A 12,355-nucleotide genomic window follows, 5' to 3' on the forward strand; every position below is an offset into this window, starting at 1 on the left:
GTTTTTACGCAGCAAACACATAGAGTTGTAAATGAGAAAGAAGTTGATGTGCCTTCTAAAAATCTAAACAATTAAGACAGTAATATTTATACGTTTTAAATTAACATAATAATTTATATGCTTGATTGATCCCTTTTCATAAAAACGGTCTATAGCCTGAAACGCTGTTTTATAAGATTTTTGTTTTTGTGAAAACTTGTATCTGAACTGTAAATCATGTAATTTTATGGCTCAAAACTGTATGTTACCAAAGACATTGTCCAACCCCGCTCATTCTGTGTTTATTTTACTTGTGCAGCTCTTAAAATGGGTCATAAATTGCCTTAAATATATTTTAAAAATTCTGCAGATACCCTGTAAATAGTGAAATAAAATTCCTTCCTTCATATTTGTTGATATTTGTGTATTGAAAATATTTTTGATTGACATTTAAACTAGGCCTGTCACGATAACAACTTTTTGTTGTGCGATATATTGCCCCAGAAATAATTGCGATAAGCGATATTATTGTCATTTTAAAGACCATTTTATGTCACTGAATATATAATCATAATGTAACAGCATAATAATGCAAGAAGGCCTACACACTTCCAAATGCCAACAAACATTTAATTCTAAAGAATATTTAGATCATGGAAATTAAGTATCAAAATATTAGATGCCTTTAAAAACTTGAATAAATATTGAATAAACATTTAACAAAAAGTGCAAAGTAACCAAGTAGAAAAAAAGAAAAATGCACGAAGAACTTGTATGGAGATTTTTCCATCTACAGATTTTTTCCCTGACCTTCTTTTCTCTTTAAATTAAGGGTGCACACTATTGCTGAAAAACACAATCACTACTTAGCTGTCAGATGTCTGTATGCACAAAGGCACAGACTTCTAAACGAGGCCATATCTGCAGATGAAACTTTTTTTGTAGAAGCAGTTTTTAAATTTGAACTAGCAACACATGACTACACCACGTTATGTACGAGAAGCTGCAAAAGACACAGGCGCAAGTGGAATGTACAAAACATGGTGACATTAATTTTTAAGTAAATATAATGGGCAATATATTGTGTCACCAAAAATTATTGAGGTCATGTACATATATTGCGCGATAAGTCGATATATTGATTATTGCGACATGCCTAATTTAAACTCCTATCTGATTTTCTATATTTAAAATAAATAAATAAATAAAATAAAATAGTAGATTTTTAATTTGGGCTAGTTAAATTAATTTTCGGGCTACCAAAATCTGAAGAGTACCTGCCCGACGGGCTACCAGGGATTTTTAAATTTTGCGAGCCCTGCATATATTATGTAAACAAAAACTTTTATTTTGGATGTGATTAATCGCGATTAATCATTTGAGAGCACTACTTAATATCCAAATGATTTTTGGCATAAAATAAAAATGGATAATTTTTACCCACACAATGTATTGTTGGCTATTGCTACAAATATACCTGTGCTGCTTATGACTGCTTTTGCGCTCCAGGGTCACATATGTGATTATGCTCCTATGTGAGTGTTTGAGTGTGTCTTCACCTGACTGGTGCTTTCTTCATGTGCTCCCCGATGAAGGTGGCGTTGGTCATGCCCATCAGCGTGTTGGCCAGCGATATGACGGAGAGCAGGTGCTGCGTGGTCACTGCTCTGGAGACGCCATACGTGCCTTTGCCCACGATCTCGGAGACGGAGAGCTTGCGGCCCTCGGCGGATCCTTTGGCCAGCTGCCGGAGCAGCGAGTCTTTGAAGGTGGGCAGCATGAGCGACATGTGTCCTCCGCGGGAGATCAGGCCGAAGGAGACGGGCGTGTGCGGGCGGAGCATGCCCAGCCGGCTCAGACACACCTCGTCCAGCTCTCCATTCAGACCCCAGGCGTGCAGGCAGGACATGAAGAGTTTGGCCGTGTCCATGGTCAGATTATACTCCAGCAGACTCAGAGACTTGGACTTCTCTTCACGCCGCCGCTGCTCCTCCTCCTCCTCCTCGTCTTCATCCAGCAGGTGTTCCTTGATGTTTTCTTTAATGGTTTCCTTCACCTGTGACATGAGATAAACAATAGCATCTTAAACTATCGCTTTCTTCCTGTAAAATCTGAATGCAAAATATAATATTTTATCAAATATAAAAGTTTTAAATGTAAGTAAATACAATTAAATAAAAGTAAATAGAAATAAACATTAGGGGTGAACGGTAAAAAAATCGAACCGTACGGTTCTCCGCGCGCAAATATTAAGCTCTCTTTGAAGTATTGTGTTTGAATGGACAAATTCACACAAAAAAATGGAAAGTATCCAAGCAGACATAGCTGGCTGAACGTACTGGATCAGTGCATTCCCTTAAAGTGACAGCACTTTCTTAATATTAATCAAACAACAACAACAACAACAAGGAAATCACTCACTGCTCTTGACTGAATAACTTTTGTAACTTTAATAAAGATTAAAGTGCCCCTATTATGGATGTTTGAGAATTACCTTTCATGTAGTGTGTAACATGAATGAAAACATCCTGCAAAGTTTTAAATCTGAAAGTGTATAAAGTTATTGTCTCTCAAAAGAAAGAGTCGACTGAATCATTGAAACGAGTCGTTTTTAAAACGAATCCCAAGCCGTTTCATGTTGACGTCAACATGAAACATTAGCATATTTCCCGCCCACTTGTTGGTCTTTTTGCGTTGGTCTGAATGAAAATGCAAATTCATTCTTTGCCACCGCTTTTGGAGCGTTAAAAATAGCGGTTTCCCAGGTAACGCTGTACACAAAGCAGCACTGCGCTCACAAACACTGCTTTATCAGGCATTACAGCCGAGATTAAATGAAAATAAGACCAATCGGACCAATCACTGCAGATTAGCGTCACACAAAGGAGGGGTTTGGAAAAATGAATCGTTGAGCGAATCGTTTGGGAGTCGTTGAGCAAATAAGGTAAAAATAAATGCATATTATAAGACAATGAAAGTGTTTTTTGACCTTGCATGCATGTCTCCCAAAACCAAAATATGAACCTTTCAGTACCCATAATAGGGGGACTTTTTTACATTTGATTACTTTATTCAATTTCAGTACCTAAAAACTAATATTAGACCTACCTAATAAACCTGAAAATTACTGTTTATTTTATTTGTATGTTTACTCTATTGTATTTATTTGTGCTGTAGCTTGCAGTTTGATTATTTGTTCTTATTTTCTTTATTTTAATTTGACAGCATAATTTTTCCCCTAAACACAGCACATACCGAACCGCACCGAAACCGTGACTCTAAAACCGTGATACAAACCGAACCGTGAGTAAGTTGAACCGTTTCACCCCTAATAAACATACAAATAATATAATTAAATATAATATTTAATAATATCATTTTTAAATATATCATTTTTATGATTTTTTTTTAACAAAAAAAACATTAAGGTGTTTACATGAGTTGCTTTTTGTTCCTTTCATGTTTCCGTTTTACATGTTATAGTACATAGATTGATTAATGGCACATGTTTTACATCCACTCTCTTCTGTTTGCCTTCAAACGGCTGACCGCTGCCGTGTGTGTATCCTGTCGCAAAATGCAGTGAAAAGTCCTACAAGACGGTAATAGTGTGTGTACATGTGTATACTGCACTTCAATAATACGACTAAAATAGGAATCCTCCACATGTCTTAATTCGATTTGTGTTTACTTCGAGTAAGACTTTAGCTGGATTAATGTAATCAAAAATCTCTGTTTACATGGTAGGTTCTTAATCAGAGTATTGTCTTAATCGTGTTAAAATCAGATTATTGTTGTGCATGTAAACGTACTGACTGATATAAAATAATAAGCCACTTACTGGGCCCTATTTTAACGATCTAAAGATCAGGTGCACTTAGGGCGTGTCCGAATCCACTTTTGCTAGTTTAAAATGGGAAAAAAAGTCGGCGCGCCCGGCACATGGTCTAAAAGTGCGATCCCTATTCTCTTAATGAGTAATGGGTGTGTTTTAGAATAATAAACCAATCAGAGTCTCATCTCCCATTCCTTTAAAAGCTAGCTGCATTTGCGCCATGGCGGATTCGCTATTTACTAACAGGTAGCCTAATTCTGATACATGCAATGACTATCCATTATGACATGTAGGCATTTTTATATTTATGTACACAATAAAAATCTTTTACATTTTAACCAATCTGTTTTTATCGTGCAGTCCTGAGACTGACCTAGGGGTGTGCGATATATATCGTCTGCGATAATATCGTAATTGTTATTTTAAAAATGTGCGATTTGACATTGAGTATTTTGCAAAAACATTCAAAACACACCCTCAGGGTGCACGCATACATTATGTGAAGTCTAGACTAGTGCGTGTACGCATTTAGAGTGCGTTCTTTCACTGCATGATTCAGTCTATTTAAATGCATTTAGAATGACCACTAATTCAAGACATGGGGGTAGAAAAAGTATGTATTTATACCACTTCATATAGTTTTAAATATATACTTAGTCAATATTTAGTAAATTTTAAATGAAGAGTGCCGTTTTTTTCACCAAAAATGACCACGATTACAAATATGATAGATATTTTTTTTTTAAAGTAAGAGACTTATGTTTTAGACACGATATTTCCTGTTTATGAGGTATTTTGACAACAAAATATTATTCCAAACACAGCCACAACGCTTCTGGGCAACATGACGATGTTTCGTTCCTGAATGAATCAACCGTTTAAATGATTTGGTTCAATCGTAATGACTCACTTATTAACAGTGACTTGTTGCCACCTACTGGCGGCTTTAATTTCACATCTTTTTATTATTTAAATTATTTCAAATATCAGTATTCAAGATGTTAGGTTTAATATATCAAAACATTATTTATGCATTTGTAACTGCAAGTTAAATGCATTCATGTCCTGCATTAAACAGTGTGTAAATACATCTAAATGCCACTTCAGACGCAGCTTCTGTGTTTCCTCTGCATTGCAAAGATGAATTTTGTTGATACTGATTTCATAATTCAAATGTAAGAATTTGACTCAAAAGATAATGGATACTTTTAGAAAAAAATGACTTTATGAAGGTAAAAATGCCCAAAAAATGTAAAAATCAGTTTAAACTTATTGGAAAAGATTAATTTCTATCAGTGTGACCTGACCACAGCACAGAATATGAAGAACATCAAAAACTCTAGGAGTCAGCTGTCCACGGCAGTCCTTTAGATATCAGCACAATAACACACTACGCAGAAAAATATCTTCTAAATATCGTTATCGATATGCATAAAATCCCAGAAAATATCGAGATGTTATTTTTTGTTAATATCGCACACCCCTACTGACCTGTTTGAAGATCTTATTGGCCAGGAAGGACCCTCCCTTGTCGGCTCCGCCTGGCGCTTTCTGGAGAGTCTCCGGCGAGACGAGGATGGGATTGGGCCGCTGCGCCTCCTCCGTCAGTAACTGGATGATCACGGCCTCCACGTCGAAGAACAGCACATGCATGTCTGGATCCGTCACGTTAGTCTTCATGGCCTGTACCACCAGAGAGTTGTGCGAGTATTTGGGAAGGTTTCCCTGCAGCGAGACACAAAGAAAGAGACATTTATTACAGAAAACTAGAAAGGACACCTCAGTTTTGTGTGCTGCTGCTGATTCAAAGCCAACTGTCTTTACAAGAGACGGCAAGAAAAATGTGTGTGAAACTGTACAGTTGAACAACAGAGAGGTTTGGGTCAATGATTCTGCTCCGGCGCTCCGGATGATGAAAAGAAAGCTGCAGTGAGAGCGGATGAGAGTGATTTCTGAACCAAACTGCTTTTTCCTTAAAAGCTAAACCTGATCCTTAAAAGCCAACAGGCTATAAAACCACCGTAACAACACTGTAAGACTGATGAAACACGTTCTTCTTTTTTATAAGAGAAGAACTGATGAGAATTGATGCATCATTCAAAATGAGTGTATGATAAAGTAAATTTTGCATTAATAATGACTCAAACTGAAGCAGGAATAAAATTTGGGGAATATTTTAAATAATTAAAAAATAAAATAAAATAAAATAAATACATTTTAAAAGAAATTAAATTAAAAAATAAGTAAAGAATAAGTAAATAAATTCTGCAAAATAATCATGGTAATTAATTTATATTATTCTAAAAACATTTAGAATTTTATATTATTAATTTTTTATAGTAATTAATGACATGAATAAAACAGAACATGTTGATACTTTTTGTGTTAACGTAAAATAAATACATTTAATTTTAAATAAACTAAAACAAAAGTAAAATAAATTTTGAATTTTTTTTTAAAAATTTAATACATTAATTAAAATGAACTAATCGATTAAAACAAATAAATACATTTAACAATAAGTAAAATAAGCAAATAAACAAATGAAAAAAACAAACAAACAGCAGATTAATCGTGATCATTTTCTATTATTCCAAAAACACGCCAAGCAAATATTAAATTGAATAACTGAGATGAATTGAATTGATTCATCTAAAAAATAAAAAATTAATTAAAATAAATACATTAAAATAAATAAATACATTGGAATAATTGAAATAAATTAACACATCAAAATAAATAATGAACTGAAATGAAATGACTAAAATACATAAAATAAAATAAACGGAAATAAATACAGAAATTCATTAAAGTTAAAAATTTAATACATTTTTAAAATGCATTAAAATAAATACACAAATAAACCAACTAATATATCAATCAATCAGCAGAAAAATCATGATCTTTTTTCTTCTAATCTTTGATCTTCTAATTACAGACTCCATGTTCTTGAAGTAAACTATACTCGGTTTGATTTGTGAGGTGAAACACGAGCCGGACGCGTTCTTGAGCATTTTCTTGTGATTCAAGCCGTTCTTCTCATCAAAGCTAATAACACGGCTCATTATAACGGCAGTAATCAGCAAGTCGTCTTCAAACACATCCGTCAAAAGTTGTTCAGTGCGCGGGATAATCAGTTTATTTCCTGATCTGTGTAATAATCTCTAATGCTCATTAAGCCCTGCAGCATTCATTTCATCTCATCTGCTTCCAGTCGGCCCGTATTAAATAGCGAGCTTGCTAATTGTTATTCAATGTTAATTCGATGAACAAAGCACCTGTGATCCATTAGAAACATCAGGGAGGATGTTTACGAGCGGCCGCTGTCAGACGCGCTTCCGAACCAAAAACTTCTGCTGAAACATGATGCTTTAGAGCTTAAATCAGAAGTATGCACTATAAAGCATGAAATAAATGAGCCATAGCAGGCTGTGCATTGAAATTATTTTACTACGGCTACAAACTGCAGTCTGTTGTTTATGGTATTTACTGCAGTGAAGTGCTTCTGTGTTTGTCTTGCGGTGATCCTCATTGTAATGTTGACTCCTCTGGTCTTTGTCTTTTTGTTCAAGGAGAGAGCACGAGGCCTCACTCCTCTTTTATTTTCCCTCACGTTTCTGGGAAACCAACATGAAACGCAACTGTTGCAGTCTGGCTTCAATGCAGACTGTGAAACAAAACAAAAAAGGCGATGTAGACAAAATTAAATAAAATGATTCGAGTATTCCTGAACTAAATGAGTAAAATAAAATAAATGTTAAAAATATGTGGGTTTCAGTAATAATTTCACATAGTGGACCGAAACGTCGCTGTTTTTTGTAATAAATTTCTATATTTAGCATGGACCGATAGTGTGCGGGATCATCATTTTTTTATTGATTGGATTCCACTTTGTTGTTGGAGTTTTTTCTTACGCACCTATCAACTTCTCAGGTGTGAAATATAAAATAAAATAAAAAAATATATATAAAATATAAAAATATATATATAAATAAAAAATATGCGGATCTCAGTAACAAACACAAGTGGAGAGAGCGAGCTTGATGTCTAACTCTTATTTTCCTTCCCATTTCTAGCAAACCAACATAAAACAACAGGCTTCAATGCAGACTGTGAAAGAAGAAAAATATGTGAGATGCAGATGAAAAAAAATTCAGAAATAAATTACTAAATGTCTAAATAAAAAATAACAAAAAAAGAAAAGAAAAGAAAAATTCTGGGTCTCAGTAGCAATTTAACTTAAAATTAAATTAAGTTAAACAAAATAAAACAAAATAAAATTAAAAATTTATTTTCATAATATTTATATTTGAAGTTAAAAATATACAACAAAAAAAAAATATACAAAGACAATAAAATAAAATGCATAATATAAATTAAATTTTTTAAAAAATCAAATAAAAAATCTCAGTAACAATTTGACATATATTTTATATTATATATAAAAAAAATAAAGCAATACAAAAATATACAAAATAAAAATTATATCATCAAATAAAAAATATAAAATTAAATTAAAAAATAAAATTAAATATGTGGATCTTAGTAACACAATTTCAATTGCTGTCTGAATGAAGACCTGTCTTTCTCTCTCTCTCTCTCTCTCTCTCTCTCGCTTGAACAGCGTTTCCAAGGCCAGAATCACACGAGCGCATCATTAAGACGAACAGAGCGCTGTCCGTCCCAGAACCGCTGGGCTATTTTAAACACATAAGATGAGCATCATTACTGGACACCTGACACCAGAACCCTTCCACACAGCTCCAGACTCTCGCTGCAGATCTCAGCTCATCACGTGATGCTTTTAATGACAGTTTAACCAAACATCACTGCTCAGCGCATTAAAAATACACACCAAACGCTGCCGTTTTACTCTTAAACATAAATCAGGAGCACTACTGTGTATTTATCATCAGTATATGGTGAAACATGCATTGTTTCAAAGCAGCTTTACAGAGAATCATCATGTTACAGTTTACAATCTTAATATTTTCATGCATTATAGTTGCATTTATCAGATTAGAGCTGGTCGATACATTTTGCACCAATATAAACAATCATGCAATATTAGTATATATTGCTTTACGTGACGCTACTATACGTATGTGGATAAAGTAGAATGTAATATATATCCAATTTAACACAGTGAATATCAAAGGGCAAATCAACTCTAGAAGTCTCCACAAAAACAAAAACAAATGCAATAATGTCACCATGAATATGAAAAAGTGAAAAATGTACTACCATAGACTGAATAAGAATACTGATTATTTGACAAATGCATAAACAATACATTTACCAGCCAAACACAAACATTATTATTGTTGTTATTATTATTATTATTATTTATCACTCCTATACCTCAAAGAGTAAAGTACATTTAGCAATGCCAAAGTCATGGGTTCGATTGCATGAACTAATAACACGCAATGCATGTCACTTTGGATGAAATCGTCTGTCAAAAGCATGGATGTAATTGTAGTTTTAGCCAAATGATCAAAGATGAATCCGACTGCATGCATGACTTTTGACATCAATGACATTTTTGGTATTTTATTATTTGCATTTAGCACAGTTGTCACCCCACTGTCAGCAATCCTATGAAAACAGAGCCGGGATGGAGACACACTGCCCTCTAGAGGACACCACCGCTGCTAAACAAAGACAGAACATTACTTTATAGCAAGGTTAGGATTAATGCCTTTCATTTCATCACAGTATGTCGAACACAGCTGGACTGTGTGACATTTCTGCTCTCATATGTCCGTATGAGCGGATATGCAGACCCTGAGTACTATATTACAGACATAGGGAAATATTAACAAATTAGCCAAAATATAGAAATAAGAGTGAATAAATGAGTACATAAAGGAAGGGATCTGCTGAGAAGATACGCATTACTGTCATGTCAGAAAGAATGTATGATTTAAACTGTAAGGTACATCTGTTATATGTTTGTCAGCACACAATACAGTTTCATAATAACAGGACGCACTTCCAAATGTTAAATTTATTCTAAAAAAAAAAAAAGAGAGAAAGAAAATAAGACCCATTTTGTCCTGACAGGATGATTTTCATTAGTATCTTGTATTACAGTAAGGAGACTTTGGTGGAAAATGTACATTATGTGCACAATGTACATTATGTTCATAAAAACTAATGCCACAAATTCTAAGAAACTTGCACATAAATATGATAATAATATAATAAATTATATACTTTACATGCATATAAATATCAGTGCCTATATATATATATATATATATATATATATATATATATTCGTATGTATATATATAAAATTCACTGAAAAATATATTTTTGTTATTTGAAATGAATAAATATTAACAGAAAATAAAATATAAAAACAATTATAAACTTATTTTTAGTTAGTTGCCAATGCAACATTTCTAATTTTCGTAGTTTAAGAAAACAAGAAATAAGACATAAAAATGACTAAAACTTTAAAATTAAAATTAATAAATATAAATAAATATTAAGTTATATAATAAAAATATTTTTAATATTAAAATTATAATATATAATATAAAAACTACTTCAATTACATAAATTTTGCTTTCAGTTCCTCAAAAACAAAAATTAAAATGCAATGATGTCACCATGAATATATAAATGTAGAATAATATTCTAATAAATAATAATATAAAAAATAATTCAATATTATATAGAGAGAGAAATATACAGTGCACAGCATAAATGAGTACACCCCCTCTGAATAAATATAAAAGATGTATTTTCTTAATGATCACTAATATAATTCATGGAAAGATGGCAAAATTGATATGTATTAAACATATACTTAATAAAAACAACAAAATATATGCCAATATTTTCTGTAAGAAATGAAGAACTTTAAATGAAGGACTGCAGAAATGAGTACACCCTAGATTTAATTCAGCAAATGTATAATATTCTAGTACTTAGTATGTCCTCCAGAACTTTAAGTTAACTGAGTGTAAGTTCATGACAAATTTTCACATCAGTCCTGTTTAACTCCTGGAGGACGATCTCCTTAAATCCTCTGGTCTTCAATGGGGAGTTTTACTTGGCTCATCTCTACTGAATCCCCCACAGCTGCTCAAGAGCGCTAAGATTGAGTGAAATACATGTCCACTGAAGGATTTTCACCTTGGGAGAATGAATATCTACATTGTCATGCTGAAAAAATGCCCACTAATGCAGGGAATGAGAGGAGGGTAGCATCTTCTGTTTCAAGTTTTTTGTATTCCATCACACAGTAGTGTGTGAATTCATGACAGCGTTGATAAAGCACAACTCCCTCACACCTTCACCACTCACTCATCCCTAATTACTACCGAGCACTTCTCACTGTACTCCTCTAGCAACACCAGAACATTTTGGATGCTTTTGGACCCGAAATGATTGATTTGGTCTCTTGAGACCAGAGTATGGATTCCCAGAAGTCTCTATTTTGTAAATATGGACCTTGGGAGAGGTCCATATTTTGCTTTGGCTGCAGTAGGTAATTCTAGTGGTGACAACAAGCATGCATGTCACTTCTGCAGGCTGCGTCATACTCTGAGAGATAAAGTGTCACTCTTTTCATAGCATTTGCCGGCTCTGAGACACTTGCATGTTATTTCTCCTGCTCTTTTTCTAGCAAAAATTCACTCATCATCACTAAATGAAAACTTAAAAGTGAAGACCTGATTATTTCAGGAGCCTTGTCACAAGTCCATTGTTTTTGAATGCCGGTGCTACTTCTGCTATATTTTCACACTTAAAATAAGTGTGTCCTCTTTTATGCTAAGAAATACGTCACCTGGCAGTTCTCTCCCGAGTGGTTCCACTGCTGCCAGCATTAAGTCGCTAACACTTTTAATTGACATGAAATTACTTGTCTTTAAAAGATTTGGTTCAATATACTTACCTGTTGATCAAAAATAGCCTTAAACCTATACACAGTCTTTTTTTTTTTTAGTAATTTTCAGGAGGGTGTACTCATTTTTGCAACACAACAAATCTTTTCTATATATATATATATATATATATATATATATATATATATATATATATATATATATATATATATATATATATATATATATATATATATATATATATATATATATATATATATATTTATATTTATATTTATATTTCCCCTCAAAATATTCCACATTTTCATGTGGGGGATGCAGAAACATCTGGGTGGCCAAAAACCCAAATCACATTTAACCGTCAATAACAACTGAGAATTCAATCACAGGCACAATATGTGTGTAAAAATAAAGAAAACACACACACACACCAGAAGAACAGCTAATGGCCTGAAATATAAATGGATTCAAACTCAACAAACACATACCAGAGGACGATTCAATTACACAAAAACACCATCAAAATAATTCAAACTCCCACCGAGACGTCTGTCTATATTCAAACAAACCAGAACAAAACCTCAATCTCACACACAAACACTGGGCGGCTCTGAATGCAGACGCAGAGACAGTGTTAGTATGCCGAGCAAGAGAAGCGTTTTTACAAGCGTGCAGTAAA

The 12,355-nt window shown here is 33.4% G+C and overlaps 1 protein-coding gene across 1 annotated transcript in view; it reads right to left on the reverse strand.

Moving 5' to 3' along the window:
* LOC131528732 (WD repeat-containing protein 7) overlaps positions 1–12,355 on the reverse strand; it is a 124,867-nt gene that overhangs the window by 89,975 nt on the left and 22,537 nt on the right. Inside the window, 2 exon segments of the mRNA XM_058758059.1 lie at positions 1,539–2,035; positions 5,306–5,539. Of these exon segments, the coding sequence (XP_058614042.1) occupies positions 1,539–2,035; positions 5,306–5,539 (731 nt within the window).

The sequence above is a fragment of the Onychostoma macrolepis genome, chromosome 21 (assembly GCF_012432095.1).
Source record: "Onychostoma macrolepis isolate SWU-2019 chromosome 21, ASM1243209v1, whole genome shotgun sequence".
NCBI lineage: Eukaryota > Metazoa > Chordata > Actinopteri > Cypriniformes > Cyprinidae > Onychostoma > Onychostoma macrolepis.